At 47.2% G+C, this 22,070-nt stretch overlaps 1 protein-coding gene across 1 annotated transcript; it reads left to right on the top strand.

The window, feature by feature from the left end:
* Positions 1 to 2,804: 2,804 nt before the first annotated feature.
* HOXB1 (homeobox B1) lies at positions 2,805 to 4,575 on the top strand (the record flags this gene model as incomplete). Its single annotated transcript, XM_082495167.1, has 2 exons — positions 2,805 to 3,402; positions 4,133 to 4,575. The coding sequence occupies 2 exons, from the start codon at positions 2,805 to 2,807 to the stop codon at positions 4,456 to 4,458; spliced, it is 924 nt and encodes a 307-aa protein (XP_082351293.1). The 3' UTR covers positions 4,459 to 4,575.
* Between the last annotated feature and the right edge of the window lie 17,495 nt (positions 4,576 to 22,070).

Genomic DNA, 22,070 nt, shown 5'->3' with positions numbered 1-22,070 from the left:
CAAGGGGTTACGCAGGAAATTTGGAAAAGCGATTCCTAAGCCGTTCCCAGTGCCCCTGCACGCACATTGACGCTGCGGCTTTCGAAAATACCGCGTAGTCGCCACAAGCCATGCTTTTTGGGGAAGACCATGTCACTTTGGGGAGGTAAGCCGGAGCCGGAGGGCAGCGTGGGCTGAAGCGCTACCACTCCGCCCTCCCTGCCCGGGGCCGTCGGCCTGGCACCTCTGGGAAGGGGCAGCCAGGGGAGCCCCAGGGATGCCGGACCCGGGCAGGGGGTGGGAACCCAGCACCCCTCGAGATCTGCCCGGTGTTCTGCTGCCCCAACTTCCACAGCAGGTAAGAAGTGAGAGGCCTGAGCAGGCTGCGGAGGGGAGCAGATGGCAAGCGGCCCCGCAGCGCCCGCGGGCAGGGAGGAGCGGGAAGGCAGCGGCCCCTTTCTGGAAGGAATTCGGCTCCAACACCCCAACTTTCGTGGTCTGACCGTTACCTCAACAGAAGGACCAAAAAAAAAAAAGCCTTTGCCAAAGTGACTTCACCTCTGCACATCACCTCCTCGGCTCTATCTTCGCTTTCACACACCCATCTCACCAGATCTTCACTTTCCCTCAAAAGCCGGGTCGGAGTGGCTCCCAGGAGCCCGAGGACCGCACTTCATCCCCTGCTGGGGTCGGGATATTTGCTGCTAAAATTCTGATCCCGTCCTGTCCGATTTTTCCACCGACCAAAGAAATTCCGTGCTTTCACCCCAGAGCTGCCTCAGGTCCAAACTTTGGTTTAGCCTTCGCTGAGCGGAGCTGTATAGCAAAACTTTTTCCTCCATAATTCCCCAGCAGTGAGCTCTCTCGGAGCTAATTCTGAAACTCCAGAAGACAGCTGTATTTTAATGACATAAAGCATCCCCCTAATGTAACAGTGGAGTGAGATTACAGTGGAAAATTATCAGACAATACGAAACAATTGATTCAAGGATGAAATAAACATCTATCCTTTTCTTTTTTCATTTTACACCCATAAATCACCTATTGTAGGCATCGTTTAAATATAATACATTCAATTTAAACGCGAGTGCAACATAATATAAAAAACACTCCTGGAATCAAATTAGAAACCGATTTCTCTTGCGAGGGGAATGACATGAGAGTTGCTTTGAATCTTTATAATCACTTTCGGTTGTTTTATGCAAAAAAGGAGCTAGCGAGTTTCAGAGAACATTTGTAACCTAAAAGGTTTTTTTTCTTGAATATCTCAGCATCAGCAAAGTCGGCAGAATAAATGAATAAATAGGCACGCAGCTCTGGAAATAGTTTTCTCCTTATACTTTTTATTGAAGGACGAGAGTTGTAATTGGCTAAAACTCCCTCTTTCTCTTGGGGCGGATTTAGAGAAGGGAGGAAGGTTGATGCCATGGCTGCCTGTGTTGCAGTTTCTTAACAAATGTTACCCCAACTGTGTTGCATCAGCCAAACCTACCAACTGAAGGACATGTTTATGCCTTTCAAAGTGAACTTTTGGCCTGGGGAAGAAAAAAAAAAAAAAAAAAAGAGCCCTCCTGGTTCTTCTTAGAGGCTGAATAACCAGTAAATATCTTGACAAGTAACAAATGACTGTGGGCGTCATATTGTTGGGTGCTCTTGTCTCCCTTCTGCTAACAAGTAAATAAATGTTGCCTACCTATGTTTCCATTCTCTCAGCAGTGGAGTGGCCGGCCTGAATTCAGTATCTTTCCACCTACTCATCAGCTGGACTCTGCTAGGGGAAAGCTCCAGTCTGGCAACAGATTCGGGGAAAGATCAAACCAGGTTTGCCATGGAAAGGAAGAGTTTAAAGTTCCAGCATTCGTTAAAGCCCTTAAAACACCTCCTATTTTCAGTAGTAAACGTGTAGATAGGTAGGTGTGTGGGTAAGTGGATGGATAGGAAGATACGTAGATAGACACATGGATGATTTTTAGTTCCATTCCTCCAACTGCTAAGCTGGGTATGGTATTTCTCCAACAAAAGACATTCTGTCTTCCTAACTTTATTTCATCGCCTCATTAGAATATTGATTTAATTACATTGCTTTTACCCACACTGGCTCTAGACACAAAGCCGGTGTGGCAAAATTAAAACACATGGAGCGTGTTTTTCTTCTGAGCTTTTATTAGACTCCTCAGCCTAGAAAACGCCAAACATCTTCAATTAAATTTCTAGGGCAAAGTTTCGAAATTAAGAAAAGAGCATCCTTTTATGCTTGGGGGAAGAGTGGTCAAACCTCCCTACTTCTTTTCCCTCTGCCTTTCTTTTTCTCACGTGGAGCTAGGGTTGGGCAAAACCTTCTTTTTAAGTCGGGGCAGGAGGAAGTTCTGCTGGATTTGGCTGATCGCATAACTTGGGGACCTTTTTAGCACTTAAAACAGTTGTGTATAATTCTAGTTCTTTCCCGAGCCCCTCTTGCCCTCCACGTCCCCGCACCCCACCTCCCTCCTCTCTTTTAAAGTCTTTGAGGAAAGATTTTGACGTATTCGTGTTGTTATCAGATTGATGGGCAGGATTTGATTGAAACCCCTTTGTCATGCAAATGTCAGGGCCTTGATGGATGAGCTCAGAGATGTGACAAACTTCAGGAGCCCCTCGCTCATTGGGCTGGGGGCGGACCACGTGGCCACCTCCCCCTGCCCCCACCCCGGCCCCGCCGAAGGCTGCGGGGTTCGAGGGCCAGCGATGCATGGAAGGAAGTTTTACAGCTTTGACATACTATCTAAAGGTTGTAGGGCAGGCGGAATCCCCCCCAAAACAGGCTGACCCTCCTCCATCAGTGGCAGATGGACAATACTAGGATGAACTCCTTCTTAGAGTATGCAATTTGTAACCGTGGGACGGGCGCCTACCACCATTTAGAGCAAAGCTCCCCTTCCTTCCCCTCCTGCTCAGGTAGCCCTGCCAGTGACACTTTTAACGGAGACGGGCGCTTTGGCGTGGGAGGGAGTGCGGCCGCCCATCTCCCCCCGCAGAGCCCCGGCTACCACCCTCCCTCCTCCGGCCGCCCCATCCCCTTCGCGGGAGCGGCCCCGGCGGCCGGGTACCCAGCCCAAACCTGCAGCCCCAGCTACGGGCACCACCAGCTCTACCTCGGCCAGCAGGACGCGGATGGTGTGTACTTCCAAGCGGCCGCCTACTCCGCCAACGCGGGATCCAACCTCAGCTCCATAGCAGAGAGCTACTGCGGGGCCGCTGGGCAGTACCAGCAACAACACCTTTACGGGCAGGAGCAGCCCAGTTACTTGCCCGGCGTTTACAGCAACCTCTCGACTTCTTTAAACGAGGACAAAGACCCTGCGTGCCCCTCCGAGCCGTGCCCCAACGCCAGCGCCACACAGACCTTCGACTGGATGAAAGTGAAGAGGAACCCCCCCAAGACAGGTGAGTTTGGGGAGCGCAGAGCTGGGTGAGGATGGTCCCCACCGAGGGGAGGAGGGAGGCGGGGGGCAGCTCCCCAGCCCTGCACGGAAACGTTGCCTTCCCCGGGCTTTACAAACCCCAAGGTAACTGGGCTCATCTGCCAGGGGAACACGGATTTGGTTTGCTTTGGGTTTTTTTGGTTTTGGTTTTGTTTTTTAAAACACCAGCTCAGCGCTGCGGAAAAGCCCGCTAGAGATTTTCCAGACACATCTGATGGAGAGTCCCTGATCTCAGTTTCCCGCAGGCCCAATGCGATTTAAGCCCAGCTCGGAATAGGAAACGCTCGGGGCTTCCTGCTTCTTCCACAGTCGTGGCTTCCATCTCCCCTATTGTTCAACTTCCTTCTCCACAATCTTCCTTAAATCACGATCTTCCCTCCTCCCCCCATCATCACCTTCGCCCTCCCCTTCCACTCCTTCCCAGGGACGTTCAAGTTTCATGGCAGTTTGCAGCGAACTGGAAGGAATGGTTGGAAGGGAAGGGGGGCAGCTCTGCAGAGCCCGGGGAGGTGTGTAACCCTGGGCTGGGAAGCCAGGGACAGCTGAGGATGCGGGAGGGAACACGAAGCTCCGGGTGGTGGAGGGACCAAGTGCCCAGGAGAGAAGGGGAGCGGGGGAAAGCCCCCCCCCCCCCCCCCCCCGAGGGAATTTCTCTGGTTGCTCCTGCCCTGTTGGTGTTTGCTCTTTAACAGCTAAAGTGTCGGAGTACGGACTGCTGGGCCAGCCCAACACCATCCGCACCAACTTCACCACCAAGCAACTGACGGAGCTGGAAAAGGAGTTTCACTTTAACAAGTATCTCACCCGGGCCCGGAGGGTGGAGATCGCCGCTACCCTGGAGCTCAACGAAACCCAGGTCAAGATCTGGTTTCAGAACAGGCGGATGAAGCAGAAGAAAAGGGAAAAGGAAGGTCTCGCCCCAGCTGCTGTCTCCAGGTCTGCGAAGGAAGCGAGTGAAGCCTCAGATCAATCCAACTGCACCTCACCTGAGGCCTCCCCCAGCTCCGTGTCTTCCTGAAAGGCGTCCCCGGGGGGGCACAGGGATGAGCCCGGGGCTGCCCTCGAGGCGCAGCTGCTCCCTGCAGACCCCAACAGACACACACGCACGACCACGCACCTCCCACGCACAGTCCGATCCGCACACACGCGTGGAAGCAAGGCCACGCTTCCCTCCGAGCAGTCCCTTTGGCTCCGGCCGTCTCCACACGCGTGTGATACCAGTTCTCCCACTTGCATTTCTCTCTCTTAATTTATAGACCCTCTGTAAAACACTGGACTCCAAAGGAGCGGCCGCGTCCTCGTATATCCTTAGCAATAGGCGTTTGTCTCAGGGACGTTTCTCCCTCTCCCTTCTCCCCTCCCCTATAGGAACTGCACTTTCAACTACAGAAACTTTAAAACGAATTTAGTTTTCTCCCGTTTTGAAAATGTGCACAACGACTTTTGCCTGCAAGAATCCTACGTTTGATGTATTTTTGCTGCCCGCGAGATTGTAAAAAAGTTTGGGGTATTTTTTTTTTGTTTGTTTCCCTTTTATTTACTGTATGTATATCTTGGAACGAGATCTGAGGCGCCCAAAATGCCAGAGCCCTCTGCAAAGACCCAAACACCAAGCAAAAATTGCAACTCTTCCGCTACCATTTTGCACTATTACTGCTTTACAGGGTTTTTCACACGCTCTGCGACTATGACTGTTACTGATCCTGGGGGAGGGCAGGTTGTGCTATCAGAGAAAACGAGACGAGGCAAAGGCAGACCTCGGTGTACTTTGGGCAACGGTCACTGTCGTAGGAGGTGTGAAGGTGGACGGGAACAAGGCTGCGGGGGGGGCCGCGGGGCTTGGCTCCCCCGGGCACTGATGCACTGGCTGCTATTTATTGTACGTCTCGATAGCCTGAAGTCCTGGAGCGAAGTAGCACGGTTCCGTGTACCTCCACCCTCTCAGGCTTATCGGAGTCCGATAAAAACATTATTTAACCATGGCTAAATTGTTTCCCTTCCCCACGAGAAACTTTAGGGTAGGACGAAGTGAAAACCACGGCGACTTTTGTTGAAGATTGTTTCAAAGGGAAAAACGTCATCGAGAAAAACTAGCGGTTTCTTAATCGGAATCTCCTATTTCCCTTCCACTCCCTTCCCCGTGCTCTGTATCTCGAAATGAAACTACCTCAATCTAATAAAGTTTACTTTTTCCACATGCAAGTCCTCTCGACTCTGAGCGAAATGGAAATCCCTCCCGTCCAGGGAAAGGCGCGACACGGGGTGGGGGGAGCCCGGGCTCGGAGGGAGGAGGAGGAGGAAGGAAAAGGTCTCCGGCTGCTGCCAAAGCTCCCAAACAAACCGCCCGATCCTGCTTCCTGCCGGTACCCTACGCCCTCCCTCCATCCCCCCCAGCATCGGCAGGATCGGGCCCGGCCCTCGCCTCCGCTTCGGGGGCGTTCAGAGCATATCGCCCAGACGGGGCCGGATGGAAACGCGGTTCTACCCACGTAGAGTTATTTTACAGCGCAACGAGGCCTGATAAGAACAGAAAATCATCCTCATCCTCAGTGTAAGCATCCCGGCGCGGAAGCAGATCTGCATTGCTGAAGCAGCAACGTTAACTGGGACGGACTCGGGGTCCGGGGAGGGGCAAAACGATTTTCACATTTATACGGGGCAGATCTGTGAGGCTCATCCAACTCAAAATCAAAACGAAGCGTCACGTTAGTTTCCTTCCTTCAGCTTCCCAAGGCGACCCCTAAAAGGGTGTTTTCCACGCTATAAGTAACACACGAGACGAGTTCGCGGGGGGATGGAGCCCACAGCCCGGCGGGTACCGGAGCGCTGGGCGGGGGGGCAGAGCCGTCCTGGGGCCGGGCGGAGAGGGAGGAGGCAGCGAGCCCCCGTATAAGTCTGACCTTTTTACCTCGAAACGCCTCTGGGATTTCTAAACAAGTAAACAGAGGGGCTGCCAGGAGCAACTATTGTTCTGGCGTCGTCAAATTTGCAAACCTTTTCGGTGGGGGCGTGAGTGGGGCGAGGAATGAGCCAAAGTACCTGCTGGAACCGGGCACCCTGCCCCGCAGCGCCGCTCGGCCCCGGCCCACCTCATCTACAGGTCCCTGGGCGACAGGGCATCGCTCTTCCCCGCCGATACAATCTTCCCCCATCTAATACACCTCTCTTGCTCGAAAGAAAAGAGTTTTGAGTGGCCAATTAGCTCAGAGATAAGGAAAAGAAAAAAAAAAAAAAGAGGGGGGAAAAGGTAAAAAGAGGATTTTATTACACTAGCAGTTTGCAAAACATCAGGAGAGAGGGAAAAAAAAAGCACAGGCAGCCAGATTGCCTTTATAACCTGTTGGGTGTGAGTCAGCTTGGTTTAACCTATCCGTTGAACCAACGCGATGGAAGGTTTTGTCGAAACTGTGAGATTTAAGCTGTCTCATCGAAACAGGGCGTCGTGCTTCAGAAAGCTCGTGGGTTTCCACCGAGACGATGTTCGCCCTCGGTTGTGTCTCCCGGTCCCGCTCTGCTCCTGAGCCGCCTGGGGAGGGCCCGGAGCCCTGCTGTCTCCCTTCCGGGGGAGGCGGGCAACGCCCGGTCCGCAGGAGCCGGAGAAGAGCGGAAAGACCGGGACAAAAAGGAGGATAGTGGTGTGTCAGTGTGTCGGGCACAACAAAGGCCCCCAGCTCCCATTTGAAACTCAAAGGGACTCTCCGGAAGAGTCTGAAGAGACGGTGCCGATGAGCCCTTACATATGTAACCCCCTCCGGGCTCCCCCCTCACCCCGTTCCCTTCGCCTCCCTTGCTGCCGAGCCGTGTTTCTCCAACAACGACCACCGCACACAGCTAACCTCCTTTTCCCCTCCCGCTCTCCCTCCAAGTTTCTCACGCTCCCTTTTGTCTCAAGAGCCTGAAACCCACTGCTGTGAAGCAGGAGCCGGCTGGAAAGGCCATGCCAGGACACCCGCGGCTGGGGGTCCCTCGGCCAGTGGCAAATGCTCCTATGAGGTAGTGAGGGACACTCGTGTCCACCCCACACGCAAAGAAGCAGAAAACCAGCTGCTACAGGTACTTCAGTACCCACATGGGTACCTATGTATCCATACAGGGCGTGAACGCGTGCTCCTTCCCACAGCACATCTGCATAGACACACAGAAGCGGCACACATGAGAAGACCCACATGCAGAAGTCCCTATCAAGGCTTAGCCCTACAGCCATAGTCGGGCTTTATCACAAATACAAGGTCTACACACAGTCCTTTGTTTTATAGAAATGATACACAACGATGTGGCCATTTATAATCCCGTATATTCCCATATCTCCGTGTGCGTCTGTCCGTGGGTCCCTGGTATTGCATTTTTCATGAGGAGGAAAATTAGCCAAGTGCCCCTGTACACTCGCACACAAAGCCACGTCTTAATGGAGATTTATTCTTTTAATATCCCAAAGGAAGGGGAAATTCCCAGTTAAAGAAACGTAACTGTGTAAATTATTAATGGCAGTCACTGTGTTGGAGCTGTTGTCCCTCTGCGGGAGGAGGGGATGGGGAAGGGATGCCTGGAGTCCTCTCCTCTGGCTCTGCTCCCAGAACAGAGCCCCGAGGAGCACAGTGGCGCTCCAGCCTGGTGTGGCAGCTACTCCAGGGCCATCTGTTCCTTACCCCTTGGTGTGAAATGTTTCTCCTCTCCCTAAAGCATTTGTTCTCACAATGTGAGGCCCTTTTGATCTCGGAAGAGGACATTCTATTAAAAAATAATAATAATACTACCCTGAAGACTTCCTTACTTTCAACTCCCCTTTGCTGGCTGCTATTAACTCTGCTCCCGGAGCCTCTTTGCACTGAAGGTGTGAAGCATTCATGGGGGTTCCTGTCTGGGGACAAAACCTCCCCCTCAGTGACTGTAGTGTAGCTGGGTTGGGCTATTGCCGGCCTTTGTTGCCTCGAAGTGGAGGAGAAGAGGGGAGGAAGCCTTCTGGGCTTCTCCAAACTTGTTTCACACAGAAAAACTTATCAGGGGCCACCCCTTCCCCAGCTCTTGGCCAAACCAGAGCAGGATGAGGGTGAGACATTTTCATCACACAACGAGCAAGTCAGAACTGCAACAGCGTTTGATCTATCTTCTGTGGGTGGCACCAAGGCAGCAAGGTGCCCATGCACCTGCTTATGCACCCACATTGCCAAGGGAGTTGATACACTCTAAATCAGGTAAACCAGGAGGGATTTTCATGCCTGCTAAGTTCTCTCAACATTTTGACATGAACACATTTTTAGGTGTCACTACAATCCCTGGAGAACCAGGCAAAAGACCTGCAGCTGTGGGAAGTGCTGGGTGAGTGCAGCTGCCCTCAGATCCTGACTGGGAGGGAGAACTTGCACACCCAACGGCCCTTCCCCATGCCTGGGACTTTGTGGGCCCCACAGCCCCAGCAGCACTGTTGGGCTTGATGCTGGGAGCTGGGCATATGTGTGTTTGTTTGGATTATATATATTTATAGACAATGTATTTCACTTGTATTTGTAACAAATACATAGTATATTTATTTTTCAGCATTTATGCTGCATAGTTCACCTGGATTTAAGTCAGGGACCTCCAACCTGCTGTCTCATGTCTGACTGCGGCTGTAACGCTCCCTGCTCATCACACTGAAACGGCCACCCCATGGTGCCGTCCCCTTGCTCACCCCTCTGCCCCTCAGCCATCCACTTCCACCAACACAGATATTTCAGCGCCGATCAGCTTCAGGGTTGCTTTAGCCTCTCAGGCAGGTGAAATGAGGTCTGGGGCAAAGGGCTCGGGTGGAAGGAACAATTGCAGAAGTGAGTGTACAAAATGTTTCCTTGCTCTTCAGAGGCCTCACCTATCCTTTCAGTTTACACTGGTCTGACAGCTCCATTTCAACCCCAGCCTTCACATGGACTTGTTCAATATTTACTCAGGCTGATGGGTTTGCTCAGAACTTGCCTCCGTCAGCCTTGCTCTGTCGGGTTCCCTTCCCCTCGGGCCCAGGTTCACACAAAGTTCAGCCTGAAATGAATTCACCCAAAGATGGGCCCAGCTTGGCCTGAGGACCAGAGATGGGGTCAAGCCTGGGTCTCTGCATCCCAGCCAGCCCTCACGAAGGCCAGCACTCAGCACTCCCGGCCAGGAGGCTGCTTTGAAAAATTATTTGGGGTTAAAAGAGAAAGAGCAGTGGGCCAGGGAGGACACACCAAGAAAGGCAGGAGCTGCTTTTCAGTGCAGAGAGCACAGGTCAGCCCTTCCGGGAGGGTGGAGAGTTCATGGACGTTTACTCTGCCCGGGGGGTCTGTGTGACAAGGTACAATCCTGCAAACTCAGTACAACCATAAAAATTGCAGCCGGGGGAAAAAGGGAGAGATATATATGTATATAAAAAGATGTATTCATATAAAGTATAAAATGCACACATATATATTACATATTATAAATTATAGATATCTATATTTTTATATGTAAAAATATATCCAACATCAAGGGATTAAAACCTAAAATGAGCGAAATTAAGGCTGATTTGTTTCTGCCTGAAAACATGACAGGGGAGATGGCTTTAGGTAACAGCAAACTGAAATCTGCCTCAGCAACAATAACAAAAGACTTTTCTGAAAGCCTTTTTTCAGAAGAGCAAATAAAAATTTGATGCAAAACAGAAATATCGCAAGGGGCTTATTGCAAAGCCTGTACATGTCCCCATTAAAAAGAAAGAAGACAGAACCACAAAGCAAATCCAAAGCGGCTCCAAACGAAATAACAACTGGGTGGATAGGTAGGGCAGCTCCACGGCCGACCCCGTGAGGTGACTGAGGGAACAAGGGTCAGCTGGGGACGGTCCCAGAAACCTGAGATGTCTCAGGGACACGGTGGGAGCCGAATCTGCCCCTGTCCGAAGCGCTGGGTCTCTGGTACAGGCGGGGAGACTTTTTTTTGGGACATTCGCTGTTTGTTTGGGGGCTTGGCAAAAAGCCCGTGCGAGTTTCCAGAGAATTCGAGGTCTATATTGAGAGTGTACAGCCCTTTCACACAGGATTGCCAAACAACCGTGTGTGAGTTATGTCTTAAAATCAGACACGAGGAAGGTGAGCTCCCTTTTAGTGGCTATAAAGCTAATCCGATAAGATTTAACGGATTTGTTAATGGCTATAAAATTCTGGAGGTTATCACAGTCCCTGTTGATTAAACAACCTGGTGAGATGGCAAAACATAAGCGTTTTGGTGGCAGGGGAAAAAAAAAGGTGGGGGGAAAGGGTGGGGAATCTTCCACTATTCTCCTGGTCTTTCCCGCGGGAGTTAGTTCAGTGGAAATATTACCTCGTGGAAATCTTACCTCAGTCTGTCTTTATTTAACTTCTTCCTTCATTCAGCAACTCTGCCCGAATCATTTTCTGTGCATTTCCCTCTCCCAGCTCAGCAGCGGGTGCGTGGAGTCCCCTCGTGTTTTTTGTCCACGTCTTCACAATCTTTTAGCTGGAAACAGCGAGGCACGGAGCTACACGTGGGAAGACAGCAGGAAAACAACGTTACCAGAAAGAAAACAACGTGCCTGTTATTTCAAATAGAAAAATTGGCACCGTAAATAGATGGTAAAACAAACTGTTTCTGGTCTAAAACTAAAGTCTCTCTACCCTTTGCCAAGAGTTCAAAGAGTCCCTGTTCTTGCTAAGCTAAAAGATCAAAACCACCAACAAAAAGCCTTTGCCGAAGCATTTCCGTAATTTAGGTGAGAATATTTTCCTTCAAACAAAGAAATGGCTTTTAACCTTGGTTGTATTGCTAGTATGTCTCGGAGAAAGGAAGGAAAATATTTATTTTTTTAAGTTACTACTACAAAATATTTATCCGTGTGTTACTCTGAACGTGACACACCTGAAAATACTGGCATTGCTGGCATGAAAAGGAGCACCACTTGAAATCCGGTTCCCAATTTGAAGCCTTTTTGCTCCAATTAGTGTGTTAAATCGCCACGGATTTACCGCGTGTTTCAGCGCACCACACAGCGTGGAAACACCGAGCCTAACTCGTTTATTACAGAAAAGGGTACGAGAAAAATGCTTTCTTAATGACACTTTAATTGTGTTTCCTACGGAAGGCTTCGAGATAGTTCACATTTAAATGCCGATTGACAGAGTGAAGAAAATATAGCTCCTTCTAGCAGCCGGAGATTTTTTAAGGCTCTCATATTTCAAAGGCACTGCCGAGTCTTCTTGGTAAAACACGCCAGCGTGTGCAAACAAAATGTTTTTTATGTTTTTTTTTTTTTTTTTTTTTTCCTAGCAATTCTTCTAAACACAGAGCTCACCCAAAGGACAGGTTAGAGCTACCGTCAGCTCTGCTGCAGTTTGCAGGGAACCCAGCAGAGGAGCCCGGGGGGAGCCCGGGGTTTCCCCCGGCGCCGGGGCGCGCCGCTCCGGGCCGGGGCGCTCCCTGGGACCAACCGCAAATACCCACTGCGGCGCAACCGAAACGAGGAGAAAAGAGGGGGAAAAAAAGTGAAAGTCCTTCCCTTTGCATCACCTTTAGCAGTTTCCAAAATAAATCATTTCCTCTCTAGACTTCCCCCGGTGAAGCCGATGGGTTTACTGCCTTCCATTTTTTCTTTTTTTTTTTTTTTTTTTCCAGCCACTCTCTCCTTTAATGTATTATCCCCTCTGAGCCGAATGGCATTAAAAATGGTCCTAAATTATTCTTCAATAAAAGATCAAAAGTATTTTATGTCTAATTTTGTCTCCTGTAATTATTTTGGAGGGGATCTTGTAAAGAAGAAGAAGTTTATGAGAATGATTCTCTGCTTTCCCTTTGTCCATTTGCTCTGTGCAGTCTCTCTTCTCTATTATTAATGGATTTGGCGAAGCTTTTCCTGCAGTTTGGAGGAATATGCTAGTAAATGAAAGCCTCTCATTGATGGATGAGGAGCTGGGCTTTAAATCAGTCCCTACTGATACAAATTATTTTAATATGCCCCTTTTATGATTTATTTCAAATTTATGAAGTAGCGAGCTATGTTGTAAGACTTGATTATGGAGGCTGGTTGCCTACAAAGTTATAAAGTCTTCTAGGAGAGCTTTTTTTGAATGGCTTATTACAAATTCAGTACATTCACAACTGTGTTGCCAAGGCTGTGTGTATCAAGGAAAAGTAAATCTTTTTTCCCTTGACCCATACCCTGCCTCTCCTCCATGCTGGAGAGGAAATTGATAGTGCCATGAAAATCAGCAGGCATTCTTTGTGCATTTAATATTGTTTCTGCTGCTCCATCAAAAAAACCCCCACCCTACAAACAATACAATCCAAACACAAAATCCTTGTTTTCTCTTGATGTAATAAGGGGAAGAAGGCAGGAAATGACAGAGATAAGATTTTGTACTGTGCACCCTGTTTCCCAGGAGGGTGAGGCTCTTGCTCTGCTAGGTGCTGTGAAGGGGAGATGCTTTCTGCTTCATGCACCTTACACCCAAAGACATCAGAGGTACCACAGCTGGTTGGGCTGTCCCAGGTGGCTTCTGCCCTTTGCTGCAACTCCTGCAGCTCGGCAGGAAGTGACATTCCTTAAGTATGCTGGACCAAGCTTGTTTAATTGTTCCTGAGAACACAAAAGTTGAGTTGACCAACTCCCAGCTGCCTGCGAGCACGCTGGTGCCGGAAGTGAGCTTGCAGCAAGTTTTGCCTGCAGGAAGGGTGGTCTGGGCACTGCCCAAGGCCAGTTTGAGTGAGGTCACTTCAAACAGCTGATGAAGGTGGCCTGAGGTCAGCTGGCTGGTGCTGTACAGTGTGGACAGAACCTGAGGGCAGGAATCTGCAGCTTGCAGGCAGTGCCAAGCTCGTCAGGGCGATACCCTCTGCAGCCTTCCAGTGAGATGCACATGAGGATCTTTATTAAGGACCTGAATTTTTGCCATGTCTTTGACCTGCTGTGTTAAGCTTTGTCCAGTCATACATGAAATACACCAAGAGCCCTGTTTTAACTAGCCTGCACTTTTCTGTCATCATCAGCACTAGACATGAATCAATTGCACAGTCTTGGCTATGAAAGGTATGACTGGAACCTCATCTGGCTTGCTTAACTGTCTCTGTGCCAAGGCCTCAGTACCCTGCTGTGCTGGACTCTATTCCAAACGAAGCACATTATATTAACTGCCTTCAGTGGTCATCGTCTCTCAGTGAGGAGAAATGTTCATGGAAGCACAAGAGGAGGATACATGTCACTAAACTGATGCATTTGAAGCATGCAAAGTATCTGCTCAGCATCTGAGTGCCTTTTGGGCTCCGTTTCTGCAATATCAGAGTATTTACCATCAGTATCAGCATCATTTCAACAGCTTCACAGTCTAAATTTTGTTCTTTCTGAAGACCTTCGTACAACTTTAAAACTCAATTCATAAAATTGGCCTTGTACCAGCTACTTGAACATAAAAACTTAACACAGTGATCAGAGGTCAACAGCATCAAGCTGAAACTGCTGCTGTTTCTGCCAGTAAATTCAGAGCTGCGTATCCCCCCGTAGTTCTTGTTCACTCAATGGAGAGCTTGTGAAAGGTGCCAGTGAGAGGGCTGGGGAGAATGAGCCCTTGTGTTTATTCATAAGGTGGGGAATGGCAGGGGAAATTTCACCCTGCCAAAGATCCTTCCCTTCCTGATCTCGAGGAATGGGAATCCAGTGTCAGTATTTCGCTTGGTCTCCAGTCTGTGCTAGACAGCATCACTTGCAGTGGATTTTGCTTATTTGTTTGTTTATCTTTTTTACAGCAAACTTTACTTCTGCTTGGCCTTAGATCTGCTGAACTCATTTTATATAACATCAGAGGAAGTTTATTCTCAATATCTACCAGCTTGGTGAAAGTCAAGCAGAAGCATGAGCTTCCCCTGCTTTGCTCTTCTCAGATATGTGCAACATTCCTTAAATGTCTACTTTTTGGCTAAATATTCTTCTATGGTGTGGCCACATTACTGCATAAAAGGGGGGTGGGGCGAAGCATTCCAAGGACATTTACTCACTAGCTTATTTAACATCAAGAACATGGAGGTTTTTTGTCTGTTCAATACCTACAAGACAAACAGACAGAGATAGTTGCAAAACTCCTGATGTTACTGCAAAAGGACTTTAATAAAAAATAACAGCACACACGCAAAGGCTTCCAGCAAGATAAAAATTCTCCTTGATCTGCTGATAGGAAGGAAGAGTGCCACGAGAGTGGCAGATCAAAGGGAGAACAAAGGCCAAACCTTTGAATAACAAAAGCAGTTATGTCTCCTCTTCTCCATCAGTCCTCAAAGTTATATCTCCTTCTTAGGTTCTTTGGGGCAAAAGATTTCCTACAGTAAATAATTTCCAGAAATTCAGTGTTGCAAGTAGCACAATAACCCAAGGAACTTAGGGAAAAAAGAAGGGGATTGTTTTTCACAATGTTTCTTGGAGCTTCCACATCTTTCAATTTCTTATCAGTTTTGAAATACAAGGCACGAAGTCCCTAGCACCACTGGGACCAAAAGGTTATCAGCATGTAAATACCTGAGCTGGAAAGACATGTTTGAGAAAGAACAGATAACATTTTAAACATACTTATAGCCCGCATCCTTTCCAGCTTTTATCCCAATTTCACCTGAACTTTCACAAGTAAAGGTGTGCTTCTAATAACCCAGCAGATAAAAAAAGAGTTTATCTCAGATCAAGAGCAATAGAACCAGCACCGTGACTACCTCTGTTATTTACTTTTTGTTAGAAAGCGACAGCCAGCTCTTTCTTTTAATGAAGAGTTTTTAAACATGAATCTGAGAATGTGAAACTACTGGCCAATGGTAAGAGGGCAACCTGTGTAACAGGGGTTTTACTGTATCTCTGACAAACAAGGAAATCGAGACAAAAGAAATGAATGTGGCTTCCTCTTTCTTGCACAAGGGCGAAATCAGAAACAAAGTCCAGGATTTCTTAGAAGTAACCACTAGACAACGTCAATTCTTAGAAGACCACAGTTCTTTCTATCTGGAAAGGAAACACACCAGCCCAGAGCCCAAGACTTCCTGTCAAAATAGGTAAATGAAAAAGGCCAAAGGATATTTTCAATTGAGGTAGAGCAAGAAACCAGCTCACACGGTATTTTCTCCTTATGTGTGGTAAATGCTTTGATATTAAAAACTGGAGGGGAGGGTCTTGGTTTGTAAAAGAACACAAAAGAGAAAGCTGTACTTCTGATGTAAATGCTGGGTAGGCCTTGTAGGATTTTGGAGTACTTTAGGAGACCAGAGGCCTTGCCGTTCAAACTGGTCTCAGAGCTGTTAGGATGGAAGAGCCTCCATAAGGTCCATAAGGGTCCCTCAAATTAAGAACTAATCAACTTACAAACCCAGTGGCAAACCTATCCTTAGTGTTGTTGTCTCTAACAGCCTCAGAGAGCAAGGGCACGACTCACTTTATTAAATGTGGATGTTTGTAACAACATCACCTCCGTCTGGGCTGGCTTCCCTTTCTAATCACTGGAACTGTAGTGAGTACAGAGAGTGGAGTCCAGGGCACCATCCATCTCTTTCTAGAGAAGGTCATGTCTGGTCAGATGAATCACCCTCTAAATTTCACTGACTGTATTGACTAGAACTCTGCTGACTGTAAAGAGTTTCTGGACAACCAGCTTAGATGAAGATGGCTACAGTCTAGGCAGTGGTCCCCCCTTGGAAACTGGGGTGCCTCAATTCTTGGTGTAAACTGGCATCACCTGGTCAACTACAAACTCACACAAGGAGAAGGCACAGTCTTTAGTGGACAATCCAGAAAACATGATTGTATTGAAACTGTTTTAACTTACAGGGGGGTGATGAGAGGGTATAGAACTATCTCAGATACAGGGAAATGACACTGACTTAAATCCACCTTTCCTTCCTCCCCTTCCATTCATGCAGAAGTGGAGAAACTGACACCCAGACAAGGCCGATCAAAATCCTGGTACTAAATAATGAGTCAGCTGAGTGTGTCATGATTTGCACAAGTTCTTACAAAGGCAGAAGAGGGAAGATCTGGGACATCACATGCTGCTGATGGCATTTAGACCGATGCAAAACTAGTCCCCATAGTAAATTCCCTACTTCTTTTTTTGCCCAGTCAGCTTCATAGTGTGTCTCATAAATCACTGTTTAAAAAAGATCACACATTAATGTTTTATCTCTGGTATGTGCTACCCCATGTTTTCCCCACTCACAGCATATTAGCCTCACACAGGTGGGGAGAAAGCAAAATAAACATTATCAAGCAAGGGCATCAAATATTTAGCGTAGAGGTTTCTGAGTGCTTCAGGATGAGTGGGACTGTTTAGATATCAGATGTTCTCCTGCCAGGTCAAATGAACCACTGCTGAGTAATGGCTATGTTCCCCCAACCACCTTTGGCCATCGGTGCATTATCACCCCTGCCCTTTAACTTTCTGTCCAGGGCAAGAATCACTTTCTTAATCCAGCTTCTCAGCCTAGAGCTGTTTCAGCTGAGACAGGGGATTGTTTACAGAAGGTGCTGGCTCCCTCCCCTCCACCTGGTTTCTGTCTGGGCCACACTGTTAGGGATGAGGGCAATACATCATTTATCTTGGCCTCATTTCACAGGCAGGTCCTGCTGTCATTGTGCTGTTGGTGTCTGGAGGTGCAGCATCCTGATAAGCACACTCTGCTCTCCGGTGGGTGAGTAGCTGCCCAGCAGTCAGCAGATGATCTGTGCTTTGCCTGATACCCCCCGGTGTACAGAGTGCTGCAGGACATGGGATCCAGCTGGTAGGGGCTAACAGGAGTTTATGCAAAAGGGTCAAGTGGTTCTTGTGTTCAAGGGACCAATAGATACTAAATAGGGGGCATTTCTTCTTTTTTTTTTTCTCCCCCACCCATCCTAGGAAAAAGGCTAGAGAAAATGATGGGAAATTGTTCATGTCTTGAGGCTGCTTTAAACCCTTGCATAACCCCAGTATAAGGTGTCTTTTGCTTTTTCAGGGGCTTAGGGTTTCAAAAGCAAGTGAGTAAGCATATGGGTGAACCTTTTAATATGGGTATTTAAGGTGATTGCTGTTAGAAGCAGTCCAAGTAAGAAACACCATCCATATCTGATAATACAGAAAAGGAGGGAGAGAGAAAGGAAATGTTCAGACACAGAGTTTTGCAAAGTTTATAAACCTTCATGCTGAAGGGTATAAACTAACCTCTAACTAATGGGTGTCAAGGAGAAGGTTTCCCTGTGGGTATGTGGCTTGATAATTGCATTTGCAGAGGTTTCTTGTACTTTCCAGTACAGCAGCTGGTGCTGTGTCTCCTGGAGAGAGTCTCAAACCAGAAAAAAACAATGGTCTGATCCAGTTCCAGTTTTATGACACTGTAAATCCTGTACAACACTTCAGACAAGATGTTTGCTCTTTTCTATGCTCGGTCATAAGAAAGTCAGTGAATGGATGGTGGTGGAAAAAGCTCAATTTAAACTGAAGATTTGTTCTGTGGGACATTCTCCAGGATATTGCATGAATTTGCAGCCACACAGTAGGGTGCTGGCCTCAGATACATCTATTTAAAATTATTGGGAGTTCACTGTTTGTTATGGGGCAGGGGAACTATGTACAAGGGGCAATTATCCAAAGCCAGTACATGGGTTGGAACGGGCTGGAGAGGGTGTGATATTTTTTTAGCAATAAAACCCACTCACATACACCTTAGGACTCAGCCCTCTGCTCTGTTTTCCTCTCTGACAGCATTTTTACCTGTGCAAATCTTATTCTCCATTGTGAAAACATAGAACACGCAGGTCACATAGAAAGCATAAGGCAGCAGAGAACTAGGCTCAATGACTTTAAAATGGTCTATTTTAAATCACACATGCCTGCTTCTCTCATCATATTGATTTCCCTTTTCTCAACAAGTGCTCTTGGCTGCTGGGAAGCTGGCTGAGGTTTTGAAATCTCTGAGTAACTAATATATTGTGTCAGTTTGTGGCATTTCATAGAGAGAAAAATGGCAAATCAGGAAAGCAAGCCCAGACTGTTTGCTTAGACTGAAAAAAGGAAGCTGTGTCAGTAGGATGACAAACACAGTCATCTTTCTATCCCAAAAATGCCAGCTCATCTTGTTCATAAAGATGAATGTTATGGTTTCAACCAGCTGTTGGGTCACTTCACAAAGCACTGAACAGTTGGGCACAGTCTGTCGGGCTTCAGTTGTATGAAGGGGCAGAGCAGGATTTACTAGGGTTAAGAGAGCTGGAAAGAAAAAGGGCTGGATCAGAGAAGAATTACTGGTGTAAGGAAGGACTGCTGATAGCTGGCAGACTTGGCTGTAGACACAGGTGGGGATGGCAGAGAGTCCTGCAGAAAAAGGTCATTGTCATTATCAGATCCAGGGTTGTGAGATGACTGGAGTGGCTGGAATTGCCGCAGGTTCAGCTGCAGCCACCCTGGCAGCTGCAGAGAAACCCCGAGAGCCACCAGAGCAGCAGTCACAACTGGAGGGCTGCATGGTGTTCTTGCACGGCTACAGGCAAAGGACGAAGTATTCTGATAGCTAGAGAGGTGGAGTTTTGTGGAGGTTAAATCTTCTCATTCCTATTTTTAGTATGAGCTCATTTCTCCAAGACAAAAACATAATTTGAAAGATTAAAAAAAAAATCATTAAGCCATGGAGTTGTTTGGTCCACTTGCTACTCTATCTTTAGTGACTGCTTATTCCCTCCGTGGCACATCTAAAGAGGGAAAAGCAACAGGACAATCACGTATTGGTTTAGGATTTTAAATCGCTGCCTATCATAGTAATAGCTGAATGCCTTTTACATAAGAACAAGCAGCAATAGCAAATTGGCCAGCAGATTTCACCAGAGGGACTCATCTCTGCTAACTTTAGATGCTTACAGTGTGTGTGTTTTCATCCAATCCAGCCATCCAGAGTACTTTATAGCTGGTGGAGAGCCACTGGCACTTTGCCTGCACAGTTCAGCTAAACTCTGGCTCGGGAGATGAGCCACACCTTAAAAGTGCACGCTTCCCTGGAGTTATTATAAAGAAAGCATAAAACACCAGCTCAGAGGCAGACATCTACTGCATCCAGGATGACTCACCTGTAGTATTATTCATATTGCTCCTTATATGGATGTACCAGTCTACCTAAGGCAACATTTTAAAAGTTGCTATAAGGCTTTAAATATTTTCTGATTTATTTTTCCTGGATGGATTTTTGCGTGAAAAAGGAGATTTTTCTTTTAGAGTTGGGATGGTTTCCCTTACACCACCAAAGAAAGCTTTTGTCAGGAGGAGCAGTATCTCCCAGAAACGGTCAGCTTCAGAGTTTGGGTGAGTGCCTCTGAAAATCTACCCCTTTCCACACTAACACTACAGTATGGTGACAACATTGAGAATTTGTTTTCTGAACACCTGATTTTGCAGACAAGACGCAGATAAACAGCAACAGCTCCCCTTAATGAATACAGCAGCATCTCCAGATAAACTGTCACCACTTATGTCGTGTCCAGCTTCAGTATCACCAGAGGAGGAAATGCCTCAAAGCTTGTAAAAACACATTCCCCTCTTCCCAAAGTTAGAAACCATGCAAGTAGTTCTCTATGATGCTTTTTGAACTAAGGAGAGATGAAGAGGTTGCTTCCACCTAATTTACCCAAGTACAATTAGGATGCACAAGGTTCTACATTATTCCGGTTTCTGGAAGTGTAGGTTGGCTGTAAGATCAGCCAAGAAGTATACAGTTCCTGGTTTACCATGCTGTAGGGCTCCTGGACATCAGACTATACGTGTGGGTGTTGTGTTGGAAGTTTACTTTTATTAGCATCTGCAAAGAGAACTGTTATGCCTCAAGTGAATTAGACATTTTAAAATCAATCCACAGAAGTCTGAGAACAGTGTATATAAAAATGTGCTTGAATCACTGCATCCACACAAGAAAAGACAAGATGAGGTTGAAAATATCCTGCACCACCTCCTTCTTCACGAGTCTTGGAGCTTGAAGCTACTACTGTCACAGCTGCTGTTTCAGCACAGATCAAAGAGGAAAAAGAAAATCCCAAACCTGGTCTTTGGTTGACAAGGTTGTACTGCGCTGCAAAATAGGAAAAATTCTGGACTAAACATCTTTTTGCTCTTCTGTGCTTGAACATAAGGTTCTGACTCAGGAAAATAGCTTCTAGATGCTATCACAGCACACATTAACAATCAGGATAATCAGGAATCTGGAGACAGAGTCTGTGGCTGTCACAAGGGCTACTGGTGAAAGAATTTGACATTTATAACAGATTTACACGGATAATATCAGGGGTTTTGGACTACAATCAAGAAAGCTAAACTAACTATATTTATAATCCTCATCTGCCCGGGGAGACTGGCAGTCTGATTTTCATTCCTGCTAAGGTCCCTTTACATAAATTGCTTTCGCACACACTTTAGAGGCACTTTTTTCCAAGCCAGAGAATTGTAAAGGCAGTTTCATGTAAATGAGAATCAGGCCATCAGTATGAACATTATCCATGTCTGCAAATGTTTGCCAAGATTCAGTCCCCCTATAACATCTGCTGAGGAGAAAAAATTCGTAAGCCTCAGCAGTTAAGGGCTTGGGGTTTTTTAAAAGCCACATCAAGGTCCTGTTAAGCTTTGTGGTGACTGTTAAGCTTATTGCCAATGAGTGCATTTCTTTGGACAACATCACAAGGAAATGTGAAATGGAGCAGAGATTAAAGCACGGGTGGATTTTGAAAAATGTAGAAACTGGTTTAATGTAACCAGGTGGAGACTGTCCAGTGCTTGAAGGTTTTCTAGGCCCCTTTGTTAAACATCTCAGTCTTCCCACTTCTCTTTGAAAAGAAACTTTTCTCCATTATTCTCTGTGGTTTACAAGAGGTCAGTGGAGCTGGGCCAATTTACACGAGCTCAGAATCTAGTTAATTTAAGTGCAGTTTTCTCAGCAATATTGTGACACGCACCTGAGATTCACGCAGTTTTATAGCCTCTGAAGATCTGTCTAAAAGCCATATGTACATTTGTTAGTCCTTTGTCTCCTCTTTACATGATTTCCTACTCATTCTGTTTCTTCCTTTTGTCTCTGCTGCATTTATGTTGGTCTGTAGCCAGAGCTCCTGGGTCCTCCATTCATAGCTAAGTTTAGATGCCCAGAAAAACACACTTGAAAGAGAAGAAACACGCCCCACAGCCATAGTAGGTTTACCACCCATCTAGAATAAAATCTAAGACCTATTTTAGCGGGATCTTTCACAGGCAGATTGCTCATTCCCTTTCCTCTCCTCCATCCAAATGTCCATCAGACTAATCTAGGCCCCTATCTGCAGTTCTTTGACGTTCTGCCCCAGCGAGTGTTTGAAGATCAGGAGGGGCAGGGTTATACTGCTAATGCTGCTGCCAATTGAGTGCCATTCCCTAGTCACGTAGCATATACCCTTATATGCTTTCCCACCCCAACTCCCGAGGCTGTCCTGGAGACCCTGGTTTAAACGCACAGCTGGCAGGTCTTGTCTGCTGCATCATTTTTGCTTTACTTCCAACTGCCCATGTGCCATGACTGTGTGGAGCCATGATGACCATGGGAAGGGACTCTTGGAAGGAGGTATCTCATTTTTTGTGACTATTGTTGGTAACATTGTCCTTGTCCCTGTTCCAATAGCTAGGG

This window comes from Vanellus vanellus (assembly GCF_965231255.1).
Source record: "Vanellus vanellus genome assembly, chromosome: 24".
Taxonomy (NCBI): Eukaryota; Metazoa; Chordata; class Aves; order Charadriiformes; family Charadriidae; genus Vanellus; species Vanellus vanellus.
Note: the sequence above shows the minus strand (reverse complement) of the source record. Positions and strands in the feature narration are given on the sequence as shown.